Source organism: Equus asinus, chromosome 21 (assembly GCF_041296235.1).
Source record: "Equus asinus isolate D_3611 breed Donkey chromosome 21, EquAss-T2T_v2, whole genome shotgun sequence".
NCBI lineage: Eukaryota > Metazoa > Chordata > Mammalia > Perissodactyla > Equidae > Equus > Equus asinus.
In genome coordinates, this window is record NC_091810.1 from 40,452,593 (window position 1) to 40,476,196 (window position 23,604).

Consider the following 23,604-nt stretch of genomic DNA (forward strand, 5'->3'; position numbering starts at 1 on the left):
TTCGAGCTGAAGTCTTACAGTAACTGAATGAAAATCCAGGTATCTTTGATACAGTCACTTGGTAAACATGAATAGAATGCCGGGTGGGTGCCCGACTCTTGGCAAGGTATCAAGGAAGACAGATGTAGATTCTGCTTATAAATTAGTGAGGAGGATAGAAGAGCTGGTCCATGGAAGAGTCAAGGTGGAGAGGAGCAAAGGTCCTATGTGAAACTTCTGTACAGAAGTTAGGGAAAGAAGAAATTACCTCTGGCTGAAGGGACCAAGGAAAGATTCCTGAAATTTAAAAAGTTACTGATAAAGGGCTCGTATCTAGAATATTGAAAGAACTCTCAAAACTCAATAGTAGAAAAAACTGAACAATCCAATTAGAAAAAGGACAAAAGGCCTAAAGAGACATTTCACTGAAGAGGACGTTCTATGGCAAATAAGCACATGAAAAGATGTCCAACATCACTAGCCCTTAGGGAAATGGAAATTGAAACCACAGTGAGATATCACTACACACAGATTAGAACAGATAAAATAAAGTGACAACACCAAATGCTAGCAAGGTTGTAGAGAAACTGAATCTCTCTGTTTGCAGTATAAAATGCAATAGCTACTCTGGAAAACAGTTTGTAGTTTCTTAGAAACCAAACATACACTTAGTATAGGACCCAACAATTGCACTCCTGGGCATTTATCCCAGAAAATTGAAAACTTACCTGCACACAAAATCCTGTACATGAATATTCATAGTAGGTTAATTTGTAGTGGCCAATACTGGACACAACCAAAAGATCTTTCAATAGGTGAATGGTTAAAAAAATTGTGGTACATCCCTACCATAGAATACTACTCAGCAATAAAATGGCGCGAACCATTGATACACACAACAGCTAGGATGGATCTCAAGAACATTATGCTGAGTGAAAAAACAAATCTCAAAAGCTCAATTAATGTATGATCCCAGTTATGTAGCATTCTCAAAATAACAAAATTTGGAGCTGGATAGCAGATTAGTGGTTACCAGGGGTTAGGGACAGTAGAGAGACAGGTAAGAGTGTGACTCTAAGAGGCACGAAGGAGATCTTTGCAATGATGGATTTGTTCTGTATCTTGATTGTAGTGGTGGTTATGCAACTACACCTGTGATAAAATTACTAAGAACCACATACACACTGTACCACCATCAGTTTCCTGAGTTTGATATTTTACTATAGTTATGTGGTACCATACATACTATGTTGTATAGTAGTTGGAGAAACTAGGTACATAGGATCTCTCTGTACTATTTTTGCAAATTCCTTTGAATATATAATTATCTTGAAATAAAAAGCATTTTTCAAAAGTTACCAAGAAAATAAGAAAGATGATCATAGCTGACATTTAGAGAGTACCTACTGTGTACTTGGCCCTTGCTAAGCATTTATTTTGCATAATTTGTTCCTCTCAAGGGAAAAATGCTATGAGATGTCTAAAGGGTTATGTCTGTCTTACAAATGAGGACACTGGGGCCTAGACAAGCAAGGTGGCTTGCTCCAGGTCACATGGAGAGTGAGTGAGGGGATGAGGATTCACACTGTCAGTTCAGCTCAGAGCTGCCTTGTTCACCACGACCTTCCTCAAGCTGCCTGTGGCTTTCAGGGATGTGTAAGTTCTGTCGGACCAGGCCACCTATGTGACGAAGGAAGGATGTTGGGGTATAGAAGAATTCCTATGGTAGAGCCAAATATGTTCTTTCTTCCACTCCTGGGCTGGTCGTGGTACTTGAGAGAAAGTTGTGAAGTGTCTTAAAAGCCACCGTTGAGTACGCCAGGGTCCTGTGGGGCAACCCTGCTGCCTTTATCTGGGTAGCAGGAAAGCAGCCTCTGTGATTAGGCAGGGAGAGTGGAGTCGTTCTCATTTCCACCTGGGGTCAATGGTTCTAACTAAAGTGAAGTTTCCCAAGGGCCCCCCTTCCCATGCTCCATACGGAGAAAAGCTGGCAGAAGAGGGGTGCCTTTCAAATAAAACAGGTGTTACTGTTCTTCTTCCTTTTCCATCCCCAAGATAGAAACACTGTTCCAATTTCCATGCTGAATTATTCGAGGTTGGAAATATTTCTTTCTCTGCTCCCTATCCAACTGCCTAATCTCCCTTTGATCCCAGGCTTAAAAAAACTTTGACTCCTGTCAACCTGAAAATGCTTGGCGCTCAGCGGCCTTCTGCTTCTATAAGCTGAGTCTGAGTCTCCCTCTGATTCCCATTTGTTGCTTTGCTACCTGCCTCATGTAAGTGCTTCCAGTGCAGGGAGTAAAATCTGAGCAACTCTGTGCACTCTCAAGGACACACCACAGAGTTACTGTCATACCTCATTTTTCTTCTTACTAGTGTAATAGGAGGGCAAGTTGGTGCTCAAAAGTGTAGGCTCAGCATTCTGGTTGAAACCAGTTGAACTATCAGAATGTCTTAGGCAGAACCACCTAGAGAGAGTCCTAGTAGAGAACTAAGTTGCTAAGGATAAGAGAGGAAATGGGTCAGCTGGGCCCTTGGAAACACAGCTTTAGAGGAGAGTCCAAATGAGACCTCTTGGTAGGAGACTGCTGTTTTGTTTTGTTAAAGGAAAAGCCTTTTTTCTGTCTTGTAAATATGGTTTCCTTTGACCACCCCCATTCTTGGTTGCAAATGTAGCCTACAGTCTGATTAAACTCCTCCCCAGTCATGTTAGGAGAGTGAAAATGAGACTTGTGCTCAAGGTGGGTTTGGGGAGGCAACTCTGGGGACAGGAGTTTTGGGAAGAAGGTGGTTCATGGGAGAGGCACAGGATAAAGATCCCAAAGATCTCTGGACAGATAGAATCCAAGGCTGATGTTGCCCAAGAGCTGTAGAGGCTGTCTGTACGAAGGGCCACATATAAAGATCCAGGCTGAGAGGCTGAATGTGGATACACAGCTGGAGCCTGAAACCCAGAGAGCAAGACGGAGAAGGAGTTCAGAGAGGTAGAGGGGATCAGAGCCTGAAGAGAGGCTTGAAACAGGGCAGCTGAAGGCCTTTTGTCGGGTTCCAACAGCCTGCCCAATGGAGGTGGTGTGAATGGTTTGCCAGGATCTACCCCTAGTTGCTGAGGCCACTTTGGGTCACAAGACAGAGATCATGAGAAAAGTCCAGATCCAAGGGCCTTAGGAGATTTTACTGACTGCATTATGGGGCCAGGCAGTTGAGGGAACAGTCTAGGCAGCTGAAAATACGCTCTCATGAAAGGTAATATGACTTTCCACACATTAGCAACTTCTAGTTCCCAGCTCAATCCCATTCAATCACTCCACTCCATCACAGCCCTTCTCACCTTAACACACCACATCCCTATCATGCATTTGAGATTGTTATTAGGGGAGTCCAGGGGCATTAACCCTTACGGTATCCCACAGTGGTTTGTGCCTTCCTCTCCTGGGCTTTGCAGCCCTTGCAGAAGTCCTCATCTCTCTCATGGCTCTCATGACATCTTGATACCTGGAGGTCAGCTATGACTCTCATGGGCTCTCTCCAATGTCTAATATTACATTTTGAATGCAAATATTACACAGGTACTCAAGGTAAACACAAGCCAGTGAAGCACCCCAACTCTAATTGTATAACTACACACTACCCACAACAGGAGGCTCTGAAATGTTTTAGGCTAAAAGAGAATATGTGATATCATAAGGAAGACTTTTGCATGGACAAAGTAAAGCCAAGTATGAGAGACAGAGAGAGAGAAAGAAAGAATAATGGACAGCAATTTTCAGGAGAAGAAAAGCATGAGAGGCCAGTGAGAAGCATCCTTGCTTCTTAGGCTGGACTTTCATTGTGGCTTACCCCAATTGGTTTGATTTGCCACTCCCCTTTTTGTGCCTTCACATCAGAGAACAGTATTAAACATAGTTGACAGTTTTAAAAAAATCACCTTACACTATTATATTGATGAAAGCACATGCCATCAAATTTATTTCTGCTATTCCTCTAAAGAATTGTACCTCTTAGTTTCAAGTTCAGTAGAGTTCCTGTGATCTCTTGAACATTGAGTAGGAATGCTTCCTTTCTCTTCCTCCTCCTCCTATTTTTCTTAACCTATCCATTCTCCATATATCTACTGAGTGACTACTATGTGCTAGGCATAATTCCAGATGTTGGAATCACAGCTGTGAATATGTTTTAAAAAATGAAAAATAAACAAGTAAGGATTGTAATTTCAGGTAGTGAAAGGGACTGGACTGTGTTATGGTGAGGGCTCTTTTATATAAAGAAATTGGGGGAGTCCTTGCTAGGGAGGTGTCTTAGTTAGTTTGGGCTGCTGTAACAGGACATCATCGACTGGGTGGCTCAAACAACATTTATTTCTCAGAGTTCTGGAGGCTGGGAAGTCTAAGACAAAGGCACCTGCAGAGCTGGTGTCTGGCAAGAATCCACTCCCTGGTTTATAGATGCCTGTCTTCTTCTTGTATCTTCACATGGTGGGGAGAGGGAAGCAAACTTGCTTGTGTCTTTTTATAAGGGCACCAACCCTACTCATGAGGACCCCACCCTCATGACCTAATTAACTCCCAAAGGCCCCACCACCTAATACTATCCCATTTGAGGTTAGAGTTTCAGCATATGAATTTTAGGGGCACAAATATTCAGTCTATAGCCAGAGATAACAGAGACCTAAGTAATAATAACTAGAAGTGCAGCTCACATTTATTGTGCATTTCTTTATGGTGACAGAAGCTGTGCCAAGGGCTCTCCGTGTATTATCTCATTTAATTATCTTAGCAGCCCTTAGGGTACTTCATTATCTGCATTTTATAAATGTGGAACCCAAGGCTTAGAGACATTAAAGTGCTTTCCAGCAACACTCAGGAAATGAGAGTTGGAATGGGAGTTTCCTCTGACTTTGGAGCTTGGCACTCTCGCCCACCAAGCTCTACTGCCTGAGGATTTGTATCCTGTGGGGAGAAGCCCCGGGTGTCTGCTCTCAGTCTCCCTCCCCAGTGGGTTGAAAGCAAAGGTTTTCACACTGTGCTCTGCAGATGCTCCAGGGCTGCTTTGGGCCTAGGATATGCGTGTGGGGTCTCGCACTTGTTTCCAGGAGAATGCTTCTAGGTCTGTCTGTCTGATAGATTAGGCTTCAACAGAATCATTTTTTAAAGAATGAATTGAACTCCTTAAAAATAGTTGGAAGATGATTTATTTAATGAAAACATCTTTAAAAATTTAATTTAAAAAATTAAAGTTTTTTGTGGTCATTGGCAGTCGTAGGAGTAGTGGTGGTGATGGCAGTAGCGGCAACAGCAGCGAGAGGTACGAACACTGGTCCAGCTGCAGAATGTGCACATCATTAACCCACGATGTAGGGTTAAGGACCTGAACCTTCCATGTCACTGGGCTTAAAGTGAAAGCTATGCTTGCTCTGAAATCTAGACTTGGTGGCTGCATATCCATGGAGAGCACTTTCTAACTTACCCTGCCTATAGGACTTGCTCATTCAGTGTTACCTGTCACGCTCGCTGCCTAGACTATCAGCCGATGAACGTGTGACATTTCTCAGGAGCCAAACTGGACTCCCAACTTTCATCTCCACGGGCCAGGCATGGCCTGCTGTGTAACTAACTTTAAAAGATGGATCGTTGGTTAATCGTGTCAATGAATTAAGCCAATGCTGGCAGTAGCCAGGGCCCAGGAGTGTCCTAAGCCACACCAGAAAGACATTTCTTTCCTTTTTTTTTCTGCTTTATCTCCCCAAATCCCCCCCAGCACATAGTTGTATATCTTAGTTGCAGGTCCTTCTAGTTGTGGCATGTGGGATGCTGCCTCAACGTGGCCTGACGAGTGGTGCCATGTCCACTCCCAGGATCTGAACCAGCAAAACCCTGGACCGCTGCAGCGGAGCACGCGAACTTAACCACTTGGCCATGGGGCCGGACCCGACATTTATTTCTTTACGTGCAACAATACACAGTCAGCCATTGGATGGCCCTCTTGACCAAAAATTAATTCCAAAGGTTAAAAGCCATAGGAAGATCATCATAAACTGTTCACCTCACCTCACCTCCTACACAGTCCATTCTGACTCATGCCGTGAGGGAGCATTTGCGCTAAACGTTCCTAAAAGGTCTCCACCACTGTAAATCTAGGGTCTGTGGTCAGATTTCTGGCAAACTGGAGTTGTCATTAATACCCTACTGCAGTTCCCTCTGTAAAGGGGGTTTGGACTAAATGACATGATGCAGTGTGTCTTCCATTAATAGCCAGTCCATGGTGAACCACGGAGGCTGAAATTAGCAAGCATTCCATTCTGGACCAAAGAAGTTTAGTCAACATAAATCCCAAGCCTCAGTTGCTAAAATCACCCAGTAGAAGAAACATTATCGATTTGCCGTATTATGTAATTTCTGGGCACTGCCTGTGGCATCACTCTGTCTCATTGAACAATAAAGTATATTATGAGAAAAATGACGGATGGTTCCAGGGCTTTCCCCATTGCCTGTTTCCTTTTTTTTATTATTATTGCCTTAGCAGTATTCATCGTTTGTGCCACAAAGCCACCAGACAGGGTCCCACAAATCTCCCTGGCTCCCTGTGTGGGAGCCAGGCTGAGATGATATGCAGCCCTCTGGATGCTCCCAGCATCATCATTCTAGACCCAAACTGAGATATGATTTAGGAGGTCCCTATAAAACTGGGGATCATTGGCCTAATCGGAGTCATTTATCTTGTCTTGAGCTATCAAATCAGCCCTCATGGGTTATAGGGAGTTGGGTGGGGATGGTTTTTCTGGTATATTTTACAGTGATATCTTTGAAAAGAATCTCATTTGTGAAGTTAATGCTCTCTATAGCATATCTGCGTAGAGCCCTTGCAAAATGTAGCAGCTCTCCTGAACAGCTCTGTAGGTTGAGATTTGCCCCATCCTAAAAGAAGATGTCATTTCTGAAAGTACAACTCCAAAATAAATACCAGCTCACTAGAGTTAGAAGGAAAATGTAATCCTCTAAAGATGGTTCTGCCTAATTCTTTCTAATTCAGGAACATTAGAAAACAGGAAAGCATATGTACCAAGAGCAAAGTGGGATGTGAAAAAAAAAATCCGGCAGAGAAATACGATAAAATTTGGACCACACTAAATCCTATTTATGCTGAATGTTTTATTTTGTTGAAGTCATATGTGAAAATACCCATATTGAAATGGTGAAAATCTTATATTCAGCTCGTGTGAAGGAACGATAATGTTCGTTTGAAAGATTTTGTAGTCACAGTCAAAGCCAGGAGTAGATTACTCATAACAAATCATCAGATGGTGGGAGAGCGAGAGAGAGCTCCACTTGGGGACTCTTTGCTGCTTGCTGCCGTTCCTATGGAAAATAACAGCAGAGTCTCAAAATGTTGCAACCAGGCCCAGAGATATTTATTCATACTAAAGAAACACAACTTCTAACTACGTAAAATGACTCCCTCCTGACAAAGTTAAGTAAATTGTGCCAACCCACCAATAAAGCAGGCGGATGTGTCAGAAGAGACGGCTGTCATTTTAACATGCGTCGTCACCACTCAGCAGAGGCTGGGTTTCTGGATCTTACCACTCCACAAAGGATCTTTGTTCCTTCATTTCTCTCAGTGTCTTCTTTTCTCTCTAGTTAACCCAGTCTTAGCTGCTGGACAAAAAGAAAAGAAATATGTCATTATGCTTTAGTCATTTTTTAAAAGCCCCTGCTTTTTGGAACACCATTTGCAAAAATTATTTGAAATAGCTTAACCTTTGGAAATGATAATGACATAAAATTATGTTAAATAATTTTCCTAAAAAATAACTCACACTGGAAATAATGCGTGACACCGTCAACTTCTGAAGCCCAGATTAGGGTCTTCTCTGGGTTCAGTTACGTGAGGGTGACTGTTTGATATTGAAATCGTGTGTCTGTCTCCACATGCAGGGGTGTCCATTTTGTGGTATCCTGACCTCCCTCGAATTTATAGGTCTACTTCCTGGTCTCTTCATTAGCACTAGAAAGAGAATTAGCTCAAGCTGACCTTTCTGGGTTTCTCATCACTTTTATTTAAACCAGATATTAAAGGCAAAAACTACAGTAGGGATGCACTGGGCTAGTGAGATAATTAGGAAGCACCATCTCCTTAATTACTGTGTCACTGTCTCTGGAGGGACATGAAAGCTTGCCCCGTCCCTTTAATAGGATAAGTTGCTAATCCCCTTAACATTTTTATCCCTTTGGACCAATAATATTTCACAAATTTTTTTGCTTTGTAAAATATTCCTAAAGGGTGGCTTGAGTAATAATGCACAGATTATGGAAATGATGCTCATTAAGTAGAGGGCGAGATTTCTGGAAAGCCACAGAGCTGCTTCGAATCATGTAACCTCTATTAGAGGCTTCATTTGAATGTTTATTCATGGAGCAGTAAACGTTTATTATGATACATTTTATTGAAACATAAATTAAAGAACTGTAATTATGTGTATGGCAAACAGTAAAGCAATGTGCATTTGTCACAAAATGAGTAAGACAAGGAAAAATGCCATCATTGTTTCATTTGCATCCAAATCCTTTATTGTATACCCGACAGAAAGACACCCAGAGGGAATAAGTCTGTAGATTAATGTTCTGATATGATGTGTAAATAAAAAATACATATTCAAGAAATTCTTTCTAGCAAAGAGAGCATCCTGGAATTAACTTATGAAGGTCAGAAGCTATCCAAAGAAAGGGTGGGTTTTGTCTGCTCTCCTGAGAGAGAACCGCAGTGACTCTTATTAAAGTTAACTCTGAGCAGAGAATATGTCCCTTTGGCAGTTTTGCGATGATTGTTTTCAGGATAAACTCTTTGCTCCCGACACTCAAGCATGTTTGAAGAGTTTTTAAAAAGGACTTATATGAAGCTGGAAAGACAAAACCTTGAAACCTACATTTTGGTTAAAAGATATTTTTCAACGGGGAAGAAAAGTATCCGTGAAGGAGTCACCATGGTTCTTCATAGGCCACACCCTTGTATGTGCAGGAACTCTTAGGCAGAGGGAAGGACAAGTGTGGCCAAGAGAATCTGTATGTGCCAGGTTTCTTTTTTCTTTTCTTTTAAGCAAGCTAACAAATTATGAACACTTCAGTCACCCACCCACCCATCCATCCACACACCCATCCATCCACCCACCCGTCCATCCACACACCCATCCATCCACACACCCATCCATCCACCCATCCATCCATCCACACACCCATCCATCCACACACACATCCATCCACCCATCCATCCATCCACTGAGCATTTACACAATGTGGCCTCTAAGCTAGAAACCTGGAGTGAGGGAAGGAAATAATCAGGAGAAAAATGCATTAAGGAATAGCCCAGAGTTCCAGAATAACGGAAACCTGTAATTATCGATACTTTATGGTTAAATGCCATCATTGAGATACACACAAAAAATCAAAGCAGCCCTGGAGAGTCTGAAGGCTACATGGAGGAGGCGACATTTGAACTGGCTCTAAAAAACTGAGGCGAAGTGGAGAGAAGGAAAGGGAAAGGAGCTGCATGTAGAGGGAAGAACACTTTTAAATTTTTCCTACTGAGACTGTACTGTAAACACAGCAGCTACAATGATAGCTGATAAAATACAAGGGTGACAAATCCTGAAACGTTTTTTATATCTCTTGAAAGTCGTTTTATTTATTTACTGGAGGTATCACTGAGGCGCTGGCCCTGCCGCAGCAAGCAGAGCTAGTTTCACAGAGAACCTCTGGCCTCCTGCACGTGGAGCTGCACAGCAAGACTCTTTACCTGAACGGTCTACCGGGGCTTCCACCTGTCTTGTTGCATGAGCATAACCTAATACAGCAGGAATGACCATATGAGGTTTATCATGGTTTTGTAGATCTTGCTTGAGTTTGTCAACTTTTTTAAGGGAAATGATTATAAATTCTACTCTTTTCTTGCTAAACCATTTTAAGAACCAAAGCTGTTATGTTACTGAAAATCAATCATTAGCCAAAAGATAACAGAATATTTGTACAAGACTGATTCTTACATTTATAGGAAATCTGTTGTCTCGTGGGCCTCTCTTGCAGGAGTGCTTAATAGCCTAAGGGCGAGTGGTATGTGGGGTGGTCGGCTTGTCACTTCTGCTAGGCTGTTTTTACTTCTGCAAGAGTGCTGATAGTAAGTGTCATACCTGGGCCTTGGAATCGAGCAAATCTACTTACTCTACCTCCCTGGGCCTCGATTTCTTCATCTCTAACTTCTCTCATCTTGCCTCATCTGGGAAGTGCTAGAGATAAAACCAGCATCCTAATGCATAAGATTATTGTGCGGACTGTATGAAATATGCAGACAAAGTGCTTAGACCAATGCTGGCATATTCTAAATAGTCAGTAAATTCTAGCAATTGCTTTATTACAAGACAGAAGTTCTGAAAATATTTTTGACAACCTGCTTCTGCTGCACCCCGGAAGGCTTGGTTCTGCAGCAAGGCTTGCTAAATATATTCCAGTCTGGACCATCGCCAACCCCAAAACTTATGTTTTCTTCATGGTTAGATTCTGCCTTACTTGGTGTGGGGAGGCCTCAACTTCTTTTACTAAGTTTCGGGTCACCATGAAAACACTGCCAGCTACTTAGTTCCAAAATAAATGTTACTAGAAGCACCGGTGCTCACAGGGCCTTGAGGACACCTTGACATGGCCAACTCAAGTATAAATTAAAATTTATAAAGAATAAAATTAGTGGGCTTTCAAAAGGCACAGGCCAGTGGTGGTTCCTGACCCTCTTGTCAACGAGTTCTTTCCTTTAGAATATCGATGATGCTGAAGCAGCTGGCATGCTTTTCATGAAGAAGAGGAAACACAGTGCTTTCCATGTGCCCATACTGTCCCAGTCAAGTTGAAAAACTTTAAGAAAAAAAGGTTAAAAACCAATTCAGTTTCAAAAAAAACCCTCCCAGAATTTGTGGAAACCCTCCCAGAGTTTCGTGGCTTAACAATTGTGTTTTTAAGCCATACATCACCGGAGATGCTCCAATTGTGAGTTATAATAATCTATCATGAGGGGGATGGGGCTCTCATGATATATGGGTGCAGTACATCATCTCAGCATCCCGGCTGCGATGATGTATGGCTCCAAACCACAATGAGAGTTTAAAGGAGCTTTTAGCAACCAATCAGCTTTAAATTTCAGATTTTCTAAAAATTAAAGTCTTTTCAGTTCAAAAAAGAAAGATGATGGAATCTGATGCTGTGTAAAGTGTCGCTGAACTCTGTGAGCTTGGGTGTGTGTCTTCTCCTTTTGGCTTTAAGCTCACAAGGTAGAAGTAATTGGCAGACTCTTCTTCAATCCCTCCTGCACGAGAACAGAAGCCCAGGGCACTGAGCAAACATGAGCCAGTGTCAATGCATCTGTTTTGCCCATCAATTTCCCCATCTTCCACACTGCAAGCCTGAGAGTAGCCTGTCTTCATCCCAAAGTACGAGGTCACATAAGATGCTGTGATAGACATTGGGTAAACCCAGGAGAGATTATTTTTGTTCTCTTTGTTTTAAGGAGCTCTTTCGCTGAAATTCAGAACAAAAATAACAGATAAAAAGTAGATCAACTTCCTTACCCAGTGCTCACAAATTCAAAACAGAGCATCCAGGAGGAAAACTCACCTTTTCTATCATTTGTTTTTATAAAGTAAGGGAAGCACTGATTGCAAATGAGAAGAAACATAAAAGGTGAGTGGCATATGGGCTGTTCCTCCCAGCAGGAAATGGGAGCTAGTGTCATAGTTCCATCACCTTTCCTGTTTTAACGATGTGTTTATAAGATGGTAATGTTGCTTATGAGAATGTGCCCACTTTGTTTAAAAACCACTCACTTTGGGGGGCAAGGGAATCATTATCAATTAAGCAAGCAGGTGCTGGGAGAACTTCTCCTCCTCCTCCTTCTTTTTTCAGTTCTACTGCAAAACACAGAACAAAATGAGAAATCTCCCTACTGTTTGTGTAATAGACCCAAACAGGAACAGCAAGAGGGAGACCATTACATTTCAAGTGGCTTCTTCCATTTTCCTTTACTCAGTGAATTAAAGGGGAGACTGGTGGGAGAGTTACTGCCATGGGGAGAGAGACATCTGGGCACGAGGAATTAACAGTCTCCCTTCCCATTATCTTGCCTCTAGCTTTTCACTCCGTTGGCATCCTCCAGTAGATTCTAACTCACAAATTACTACAGATGTTTGGTGTCCATCTACTATCCCTCCCTGACTTGCAAAGGGCAAAACATCCCGTTTCCACCAAACAGAACCATTTACTGTCTCACCTTCTTTTCTCCTATAACAGTAGCTTAATTATATAATCTAGGTAACAAAGACATGGAGATAAATGCATCTCTCGCTACTCGGAGGCTGTCAGCTGAACAATATGAATGAGGCAGGCCTGGTGTCTAGAGAGGTGTGGGCTATTTCATTGGTTGTTAGAAGAATCCCCCAAATTTAGTCCACTTGCTGAAAAACACCAATATATCATTTAATTGTTTATTTCTCATAAGGTAAAAAGCTTTACTTAGGGGCTGGCCCCCTAGTGTAGTCGTTAAGTTCAGTGTGCTCCACTTTGGCAGCCCGGGTTTGCGGGTTTAGATCCTGGGCATGGACGTATACCACTCGTCAGCCATGGTGTTGTGGTGACCCACATACAAAATAGAGGAAGATTGGCATAGATGTTAGCTCAGAGCTAATCTTCCTCAAGAAAAAGAGGAAGACTGGCAACAGATGTTAGTTCAGGGTGATTCTTCCTCAGCAAAAAAGCAAAGCTTTACTTACACATTTCTGGTACCTATTTTTAAATTATTTTTAACTATAACATTAGTTACCATTTATGTGGGAACATTCTATGCTAGTAACGGTGCATATATATTTGCAAGGGTGGCCTCCTGAGAGATGGTGTCATTTGGTAGCGAAGAGCAAATTCCAAGAACAAATTCTGACGACAAGACTCAGGTTCAGATTTCAGCTCCCAGTCATTCTCAGTAGGACCCTGGGCAAGTAACTTAACCTCTTTGGGTTTATTTTGTCACCTGGAAATGGTGATGCATTTATTAACTGCCTCTTGGGAATACTGTAAGGATTAATTGAAATGGTGATATAAATCAGCCCAGGAACTGACATGTAGTGAGCTTTCAATAAATGTTAACAACAACAATTACTACTACTAATGGTAATAATAATAATTGTAGAAATTAGTAGGCTTAGGAAACTTAAGCCAGTATTTCCCCAAAATTAATTTACTCCCTTCTCTGCAGCTACTGCTGTTGATTTCTTTGCAAAACTCCTTTTCCCTGCAAAAGTTGTCTGTGCTTGTTTATATCCCTTTCTTCATCTTCCATTGTCTCTTAAATCCACTTCGTGGCGTTTTTTTTTTTAATAATAGCTTTACTGAGATGTAATTCACATACGATAAAATTTACTCTTTTAAAGTGTACAATTCAATGTTTTTTAGTATATTCACAAAGTTGTACAACAATCACAACTATCTAATTCCAGAATATATTCACCATCCCAAGAAGAAACCTCATGCCCATTAGCAGTCACTCCCCATTTCCCCTGACAACCTCTAATTTACTTTCTGTCTCTATGAATTTGCCTTTTCTGGACATTTTATATAAATAGAATTATACAATATCTGGCCTTTTGTGTCTGACTTCTTTCACTTAGCATAATTCACTTAGAATAATTCTTTCACTTAGCAATACTTTATTCCTTTTTATGGCTAAATCATATTCCATTGTCTGGCTATACCATATTTTGTTTATCCAATCATTACTTGATGGGCATTTGGGTTATTTTCCCTGTTAGCTGTTATGAATAATACTGCCATAAAAATTCATATATAACTTTTTCTGTGGACTCATGTTCTCACATCTCTTGGGTACATACTTAGGAGTGGAATTCTCGGTCATATGGTAATTGTGTGTTTAACTTTTTGAGGAACTGTCAAGCTATTTTCCAAAGCAGTAGCACCATTTCACATTCCCACCAATAGTGTATGAAGGTTCCAGTTTTCCATATTCTCACCAACACTTGTTATTGTCTTTTTTTTATTGCCATCCTAGTGAAAGTGAAGTAATATCTCAATGTGGTTTTGATTTACATTCCATTAGTGACAAATGATGTTGGGCATCTTTTCAGTTAAGTTTCTATCCCTCCAATTTCACTGAAACCAACTCAAGCTTTCAACAGCTCTGAGACTGTTGATTATACCTTCCTTCTTGAACTGTTTTCTTCTCCCCACTTTAGAACTTACCCTTTAAGTTTCTGGATTGCTAACTGAACAAACTTCTCCAAGTGTCTTTTATGTGGGTCTTCTCAGATACTTTAATATGCTAATGAGCATTGTGAAATTTTACTTGACTGAAAAATTTTTTGGTGTGGAATGTGTCCTGGATTTTTTTAAATACTCTTCCAACTCAAGCAGCTACACTGCTTGAAACCCTAGCAAAAAATAAACCCTAGCAAAATTTTGGAGAACTTTATTAATTAGAGCTTTTGTGAGCACTTAGAAAACTAAGTTGTGATCACCAGTGCACGATATGAATTCACTAAGAACAAGTTATATCAAATTATCCCCATCTGTGTTGTTCATGGGTTTTTATCAGAATTCCACTCTATTGGAAGACCATGGCAATTCCTTCACGTGGCATTTCCTTCACAACAGTGAGGTTTTGAGCTGACTTTATCATGATTCCCTTTTCTGAGAAGCTGAGTGGTTTGTCTGGATCTTGTGATCAGCCTGTCACTTAAGAATTCATGTCAAGATATCAGGCTGGGTTGAGATCTATGCCTTTGGGGAAAATCACCTATACAGGGAGCTGTTTGCTGTCGTCAGTGTCACAGTGAATTTCAAGTGATTACCAATGATCAAGAGTGGCATTTCCAGGACTGAGTGCTAGCAGAGCCTATAGAAATAGCCCTGAATGCTAAACCCAGGCAAGCAAGGTAAAGAAAAGGAGGCATGGGATGGGCCTGATCCCAGGAGGTTCCCCTAATGCGAGTTCACAGCCAGCCATATGTCATTAGTGGACAAGAATAGGCGTATCCCTAAGGACAAGGCATGGAGGGTGACCAGAGTACAGGAAGCCAGGGGAGTATTCAGTAAAAGATCTCCCATAATGCAATAGGGCAGGTAGAACATTGAATGACCTGGATGCCCAGCTTCTCAAAATATGGCCCTGGACCAACAACATTAGCATCACCTGGGAGCTTGTTAGAAATGCAAATTTGGGGGGCCTGGTGATCTGTGATTCACCAAGCCCCAGGTACATGCTTAAATTTGAGAACTGCTAGTGGAAGCAACAGAAACAAGCTTTAGCAACAGAGAAACTTTAACTGTGCCTCGTTCAAGGAGCTTCTTAGATGTCTTCCCTGCTAAAGTGGGAACCAATCCCTGAATGTGATCTCTACTTGGTCTGCAGATTAAAAAAAAAAAAAGATAATAAATAAAAAATAAGAGAAATACTACTGCAGCTGTGTGAATTTAGTGCTATGTACTAAGCAGCACGTTAGGCATATACTTAGCAGATTTTATCCTCTGAACAACTCTGTGAGGTAAAAACTGTTGTAGTCTCCATTAAAGATGAGAATACTGAGCTGTAGGCCTTACAAGTCAAGGCCACATAGCTAGTAAGTGATAGGTCCAGGATTTGCATTAGTCAGTTTGACTATAGAACACTGATCTGGAATACCTGGTTATTAGAAAGTACAAGGGCAATGATGGATGGATGGAAGTAGGGAAAGAAAGAAGGAAAGGAGGAAAGAAAGAGAAAAGGAAGAAAAGAGAAAAGGAAGAAGGGAGGAAAGGAGAGCAGCAGGTTTTGGAGTAAAGAGTAAGTGAAGGCTCCTTATAAGGGTGGGCTATTTCCTTGAACTGCGGCATCGTTCTGGGCTTGCTCATTGACTTCAATAAATTTCAGCCTGGGCCCGTCCTACACTGCTTTATCCTAAGCATTTGGTTCTATGGGTAGTTTGTGATTTATTTTTCCCTGTTTCTCTTTTCTCCCTCTCTCCCTTGCTCACATAGTCTTTGTGACTTAGGTATACGCTTGTCCTAGTTGCTGAGGAATCCGTGACTGGCTTCTTCATTGATTGGAGACTAGTCTGGCAAAGACATGTCACCCCTTGGGGACTGTGTGCTCAGGGGCTGAGTCAAAACTCCTCTCTGCTTCGCTCACCATGAACAGCCTTGTTTTCTGCCTCTGCTTTAATAGCATATCATTTCCCCTCCTTCAGCAGCAAAGCCACAGGGACGCTTAATCTCATATCCTCCGGAGGCCCTTTGGAGGCTTGGAGCCTGATGCTGTAATCAAGAAGGGCTGGGTGTGGTCAGGGACAAGGTTTGATTCTTTGTCTGCCTCTCCACATTGAGGCTTTTCATTTTCACATTCCTCCCCATGGTTTGTAACGTGGTAACATAGCTCAAGGGCAGGAACAGATTTGACTTCCTCCTAGGTACAACAGAGGCTCTTTGGAAAGTAAAACTCTCAAATGGCAGTTTAGCCTTAAAGAATGTATTGAATGAGATATGCTGTGTGCCTTGATTCATGATCTCTACATAATAGCATTACTATGTATATTACCTGGGTGCTTTAGTAGACTAGGAAATGGGCTGTTTAAAAGATTAACTTCACAGAATCAGTGCATGTGGTGATAAAGATGGGGACAAGAGCTGGAGGATCTGGCTTCTTGTGCTGGCTCCACCACTTCCTGTGGGGCTGTGACATCTCTGAGTATAGATTTCCTCATCCGTAAAATGGAGATCATAGTAGAACTTTCCTCACGGGATTATTCAGAGCATTACATGAGATAAATGCCAAGCACAGAGCTTTCTTATCATAGTAAAAGCTCAATAAATGAGAAGTGTTTATATTATTATTATACGATTATTATTTGAAGGCCTGATTCTATAGTTTGGCCCATCCTCCTTCCCACTCTCACTCATTTTGCTCTTTACTTATATAGTTCTCTGTTAGCCAGTTCTTATTTCTTGTCAATTTCAGAGTCTCTATGGTCACCTTTTAAGATGTGCTGTCATTTCAAAGTGCTGGCTAAATACAACTAAGACTGACAACTATGAATAATTCCACAGGGCCCCTAAAACACTCTGGCACTTCACTCAGACTCTCATATATGTCACCAAGTCATTCTCTCTTGTTTTGTGCCTCCCTATTCTCTGCAGATTTCAGATATAGTTACCGAAAGTGAGCAGGCGAACATCATCTTCCTCTGAAAAATAATCCAGCAGGAACCAGTGTGGAGTAATTGGGTTTCATGTGAGCATCACTGTCAAGTCTAGAAATATATGGGGAGATAATCACTTTTATTTTTTTCTTGCTCATTTTCAGCACGTTCACATCCACGTTCTTCCAAGGAAGGCTGGAGACTTTCACAGGAATGACAGCATCTATGAGGAGGTGGGTCTGCTCTTTCTGATCTTATTGTTTGATCACAGGGGCTGTCGGTGTGATGAAATCAACCTAAAGAACCAGGTATCACCCTGAATATAAGGTCTTAAATGGAATTCCAACTAATAATACTTGGGAAGTGACAGTAGAGGCCAAGGAGTCAAGAATGGCCATTATGGGAAACAAAGACAAACGAATTTATAATAATTTTCTTTTTCAAACGAAACGAGGGAGAAATTAAGTATCCTTGTGATATCTGCCCTGTTATTTACAGGATGCTAAATATTTGCATGGAAGTGTGGCACAGAATCTCCATAGGAGAAAATCTATAGCGCCACCAGTGGAAATCATGATATATGACTTTTTTAGTCAAATATCACATCTAATTTTAAAAATACTTTGGAACGCGACTTGTGTCTCCTAATAGCATTTATTCAAAGTGGAACTTTGAATTATTGTCAGTGGAAACTACGTTAGTTTGAATGATATGAGTGTAACCCATGTATCATAAACATTTTAGCAGTTAGCTGATTTCTGGATGCTTCCATTCAAAGATACAAGAAACCACCACAAGTATGAATCAGCAAGAGCCAGGTGATCTGCTCCTAAGGTCTTGTGTACATAAGAGCCTTCAGGTGTCTGTCTGTACTATGTGGAGCATAGAGCTTATGATGGATAAAGCTGGTATAAAATAGATAATTTCACTTTAACTGTCTCTTCTAGCCTGGGTAGAGCAAATATGTTCCCTACACGTAAAAGCTGATCAGATGGCAGTGATGCCCTGGAGAGCTTGGTTGGAAAGGGCTTTGTTGTTTCTGGATGCAGCAAGGAAAAGTGCTGTGATTGATTAGCAATGTCTACCACAGATGTCAAACAGGAAAGAGGGGCCATTTTGGCCATGTATTTGACACTCTGTTTCTAACTCCTTCAGAATAACGTTCAAAGTACATTTTTTATTTTGGTTCTTTACTTGTGGCTCTACTCCTATGATTATCCCCACTTGGTCAGATAGAAACTATTTGTATTTATAGGTGTCTTATTTGTATTGATGCATCTTTTTTGTATTTAGAGGGATTCTTTGCAGTAACTGGGTATTAAAATGGCTACCCAGACCTTGAAAATAAAGAACAAGAGATCAGCCGTTAATAATGAGACATAATTAATTTTTCTGCAACTCAGTGGCTCCTTTGAAGTGACTGTTATTATGCCTTTGGGACACTGCTCACTATTTTGTGCTTCCTGTTTTCCAAGAGCTGCGGTAGACCTGTGTAGAGTGGAAATACTCTTGTGACTGGTCCCTAAGTTCTGGTCTGTGGACCAATTGCTGCAAATCGCAGTTCCCAGGAGGTCCCATCCCTAGTGATTCTGACTCAGTAGACTGCAAAGGCACTTAGGAATCAGGAAGTATAAGGTATAAGAAAATCCCGAGGAGATTCTGATCCATGGCCAGGTATGGGAATAGGCTCTCTCCCAAATTTGTGCTTTCTCAAAGCTATATACTATAATATTTTAATTTGAACTCATTTTCAGTGGATGTGGAATGCGGTTGGTAAAGGCTTAGTTCGAGCAGGAAGAAAATCAGAATTATGAAGTAATTATAAAGAGATGCATTTAAAAAAATACAAGTACTGATCTTATTAGCATAAACTAAGGTTAATAAAATGTTGCCAAGTACAAGCTATTTTAATGAATAAATTAGCACATGATTTATATACAAGTGTATACTGCTAAAGTGGTATTAAAAGTGCTTGAAAACACTGTTTTCTTAGGCTGGACTGTCGCCTTGAAATCTTGTTTATATTCCAAATGCACTTGTGACAGAAGCCGTGGGGCTACATTTCAGTCCAGTGCAGGACACGATGTCCAACACTGGGGTTAGTGTGTGGCCTTTCTCTCCTCCCTTACTCTTTTGTCCTGTGCATGCTGTCACAGTGGCTCAGCCCCACACATGTGGCAACACATGTTCCTACCTCCTACCTATTTGGAGAAGATCGCACGAGAAGTAATTACTAGAAGAGTTCTTGTTTTGAATCAACTGGTAAGTCATATGTACTACATACAGTAGCCACTAAGGGAGACTGTGGTATAAGACTATGAATAAATTGAACTTTGGTGGGGGCCGGCCCTGCTGCTGAGTGGTTAAGTTCAGGCACTCCACTTCTGTGGTCCAGGGTTCACCGGTTTGGATCCTGGGTGTGGAGCTACGCACCACTCGTCAAGCCATGCCATGGCAGCATCCCACATGGAAGAACTAGAATGACACACAACTAGGGTATACAACTATGTACTGTGGCTTTGGGAGAGAAATAGAAAAAGAAGAAGATTGGCAACAGATGTTAGCCCAGGGCCAATCTTCCTTATCAAAAACCATTAAAAACAAACAAAAAAAGAATAGCCTATAGAGTGAGCCATCCAAAAAGAAAGTGAACTTTGGAAAGAAGGAAAGAAGCAGAATTAAGTTTAAATTCCAGTGCCACTTAGTAACTGTGTGACATTGGATGAGTCACTTAACTTCTGTGTTTTAATTCCCTTATCTTTAAAATGGAGATAATAATACATACACTTTAAAAGATTGTTGTGTGTAAGGTACGACATACTGTACATGAAAAGCTTGTTGCAGGGATCGGTGCATACTAAGCATTTATAATAGGTAGCTGTTTGTGTTCTTATTATCGTTATTAATTTTGTTTTTAAAAAACCAGCAAACATGGGTAAATGGGGAACCTGGTTTCGCAGCCAGGTCCTTGGGTGCTCCCAGTCTGCTCTCTTTCCAAAGGTCAGATTTCCCATTTTCCCTCTGCCTTTAACCACTCATTCTCAGATTCATCTTCCCCTTTGTACAAAAATACTCCTCCAGTTTGAGTACATAATAAGATAATGTCTAGAAAGTGACATGAGGAGCATGAAGCATTGCACAGGCATTATTGGTACAAGGCATAACGTACATTAGACCGAGTGAGCTTAACCAGAAATGATGGGGCGATGAGGGACAATATTCTTTATACTGATGGGAGCATTCACTCCAGATTATGCATCAGTCCATGAAATACAACAAACAGAGTGCCTTGGAGGGCAGGGAGTGGGGAACAGGGACAGCAGGGGATTGAGCGCCATAAAATGTAATTGTATTCCTACTCCTGCAGAAATAGAAAATGATGCCAGAAGAAGCCCTAGATTATAAATTGGCTAGGAGTGTTCTGTCCTCCTTGGGCACCATTGGAAGAGGGATAGTGACACACTGGAGAAGGTTCACAGCAAGGTGATTGGGGTGACAGGGTCTGGAAACAGTGATCGGGGAGTAGTTGAAGGTGGAGATGTGTTGTCTGGAGAAGGGAAGACTGGTAGGGGGAAGGTGGTGACAGGGTCCCTGGTTCTAAATATCTGAAGGGCTGGCAGGTGGAAAGGTATTAAATATGTTCTGTGTGGCTCCAGAGGGCAGATCTGGAACTATTCATTACATGGAGGCAGCTATCAGCTCTACATAACAACAGGTCAAATTGATAGAAACTTCTGAACACTTAGAGTGCCTTGCAGGGGAGTGAGCTTCCCATCACTGGATCCATGCAAGCACAGAGTGGAGGGCCATAATTCTTCAGGAGGACTTCAACATCCAGTTCTTGGGTGGACCACGTGGTTCTGAGAGTCCTGACTTTACGAATCTGGACTGTTTGATCACGTCTCCATTTTTAGGCTATGCAATTTCCATAACAAATAGTGCGGGTTTTTTCTTTTGTTGTTGTTATTAGCATTACAGCATTTGGGTTACTGTCTAATAAAACAATCTTTTTTGTTTAGATCATGAAAATATAACTCTTCCTTTGGCACAGATGTTAGTTCAATGGCAACCTTCCTCAAGCAAAAAGAGGAAGATTGGTAACAGATGTTAGCTCAGGGCCAATCTTCCTCCCAAATTATCTATCTATCTATATATCTATCTATCTATCTATCTATCTATCTATCTATCTCTTCTTGACTTATGGGAGACCATGCTTTAGTGATTTTTTCTTTCCCAGCCTACTTCCTGTTTTTCCTCCAGCTCGGTGTTGCTGGATGGTCCATGGGTTTGCATGTCTCCTCACGTGTGTTTTCTTTTGCTTGCAAAGTATTTTTTATTAAGTCTGAATGCTATTAGACATGTCACTCATTCTCTAGGTCACTATGTTCCCACCACTCCCTTTCTCTTACTGAGGCTTGCCCCACTCGTCTATCCTTTCTGCCATAAATGCCCAACCCCTGAAGGCATTTGAGTTTGAGATCCCTGTTTATTTCATGGGCATCTCCTATTCTCTCTACCACTGAAATATTTCTATTCCCAAGTGTCCCCTGTCTAGTCCACTGTGTGTGCACTTATCTGTAACATCCATTTCACCTCTTTGCTTACTCATTTATAATGATATGGCCGTGGATGAGTTCTTTAACTTCAACAGTGGGTCCTGCCTACCTCCCCAGCTCCTGTTAGTCTCATTCTCTCTCACTGCTTGCTTTTGTCAAATACATTATTCTTGTTCTCACCTCAGGGCCTTTGCACATATTGTTTTCTTTTCCTTAACTTCTTTCATCTTCTTTTCCCCTTCATGTAGCCTTCATATCTTCTTCCAAATCTCAGCTCCCCCATTGTTACTTCCTCAGAGTCCCTTTCACTGGTCGTCCTACCCCATCTAAGACAGCTAATCCCCTATCCCCTCCATGGTAAGGCTATCATATTACCATGTTTATTTCCTCCTTGACACTTACAACACTTGAAATAACTTATTAGTTAACTATTCAATGCCTGCTTCACACACTACACTGTAAAGCCATGAGAACAGGGACCTAATCTGGCATAGAGTGGGTCTTCAATAAATATTTATTAAACGAATGAATACCTGAAAGAACAAGATGTTGAACAAGATGTAGAGGAACTTGAAATTCCCTCTTAATCCTAACATAATTTAAAAGGAGAGAACATCTTAGTTTTTCAGAAGGTCAGTTTATTAACTCATAGCTATATCAAGTGAGATTCTGACATCGTGATGTCAGCCATCTGAGGTTAATTTAACGGAGCATTGATGGAATGGAGTCTCTTGGTCAGACCTCAGTGTGCAGATGGCTGCAAATTGTGGCACATCAGAAAGGCTTGGCAAAGTAATTATAAACCTTGTCTGATTGCTAAGCAAGTCTCGTAGGTACATGTCAAAGTTGATAAGTAACTTGCCTCCACCAAAACCTAGATTTGTGTGTCTGTAACAAATACAGATGTGGGATTTGCTAAAAGCATGCTCAAGAGCTTCCCTTCCTTTCTTTCCGACCTTGATCATCATCTCTGAGTTTATCTTCACTTGCTCTTCCTCCAGCTCTCTGTCCTGGATTTGTCTTTATGTGTTTTGTTTACTGATTTATCTTCCCCATTTCAGAGGATGAGTCTCTCTTCTCTCCCTCAAAACTGAGTCCAAACTCCACCCTTTCCAAGACAGAATCTCTTATAAAGCCCTTTCTTAATGGTTCTCCATGCAGATCTTATTTATCTGTTGCTCCCAAATCCTTCTTACATCTGTGTTGTTTAAATTTCCATGAATTATGTGAGGCCTTCTCTGAACTCAGTGGGCCCTCTGTTATCTTGACAAGTTGAAGAAGATTGTGATAATGACATAAATGTGTCCTTGGATAAAAGAGCATGTAAAGCTAACATGGGGGAGGGGTACAACCATTGCCTAACACCATAGTACATTATTTTATTAACTCGGTAAGGCTTACCCTACCTGTGTCTCAAATAAGTAACTCTCATAACTGTATTGGGCAATTCATCAAATGTTTATGTGTGACATTGAATGGTTGTGATTGTATACTGTATATAAAACCAATTACTGATGAAGGAAGTGACTATTTAAAGCAAATGGGAATAGCAATCAGCAGTTGGACAAATTCAACCATGAATTTCATAGACAGAGCAACTATAGGTTCAAGCATGTCATGGGAAACAATTGCTTGGCTTAACACAATGCATGAAGAAAATCAATTTGCTAAAACACAGGTCATTTGGCCCTGAGGGCTGGAGAGAAGTATATAACTAATAATATTTATTGTGGAACTTGGATCTCTTTTGTATGCCCTTTGACAATGGGCTCAAAGTCCATGGGTCCCCACTTGACTCTCCAAAAAGAAAGGAATGTTTCGGTGAGACAGTTAATTAGACTTTTTTCCTCTGGGTTC

The 23,604-nt window shown here is 41.2% G+C and overlaps 1 protein-coding gene across 7 annotated transcripts in view; it reads left to right on the forward strand.

Annotated features, from left to right (window-relative positions):
* FHIT (fragile histidine triad diadenosine triphosphatase) overlaps positions 1-23,604 on the forward strand; it is a 1,353,587-nt gene that overhangs the window by 1,163,989 nt on the left and 165,994 nt on the right. For all 7 annotated transcript variants that reach the window (XM_014868751.3, XM_070492769.1, XM_070492770.1 and 4 more), the window contains one exon: positions 17,356-17,424. In XM_014868751.3, the coding sequence (XP_014724237.1) occupies positions 17,356-17,424 (69 nt within the window). The remainder of the gene's footprint in view (positions 1-17,355; positions 17,425-23,604) is intronic.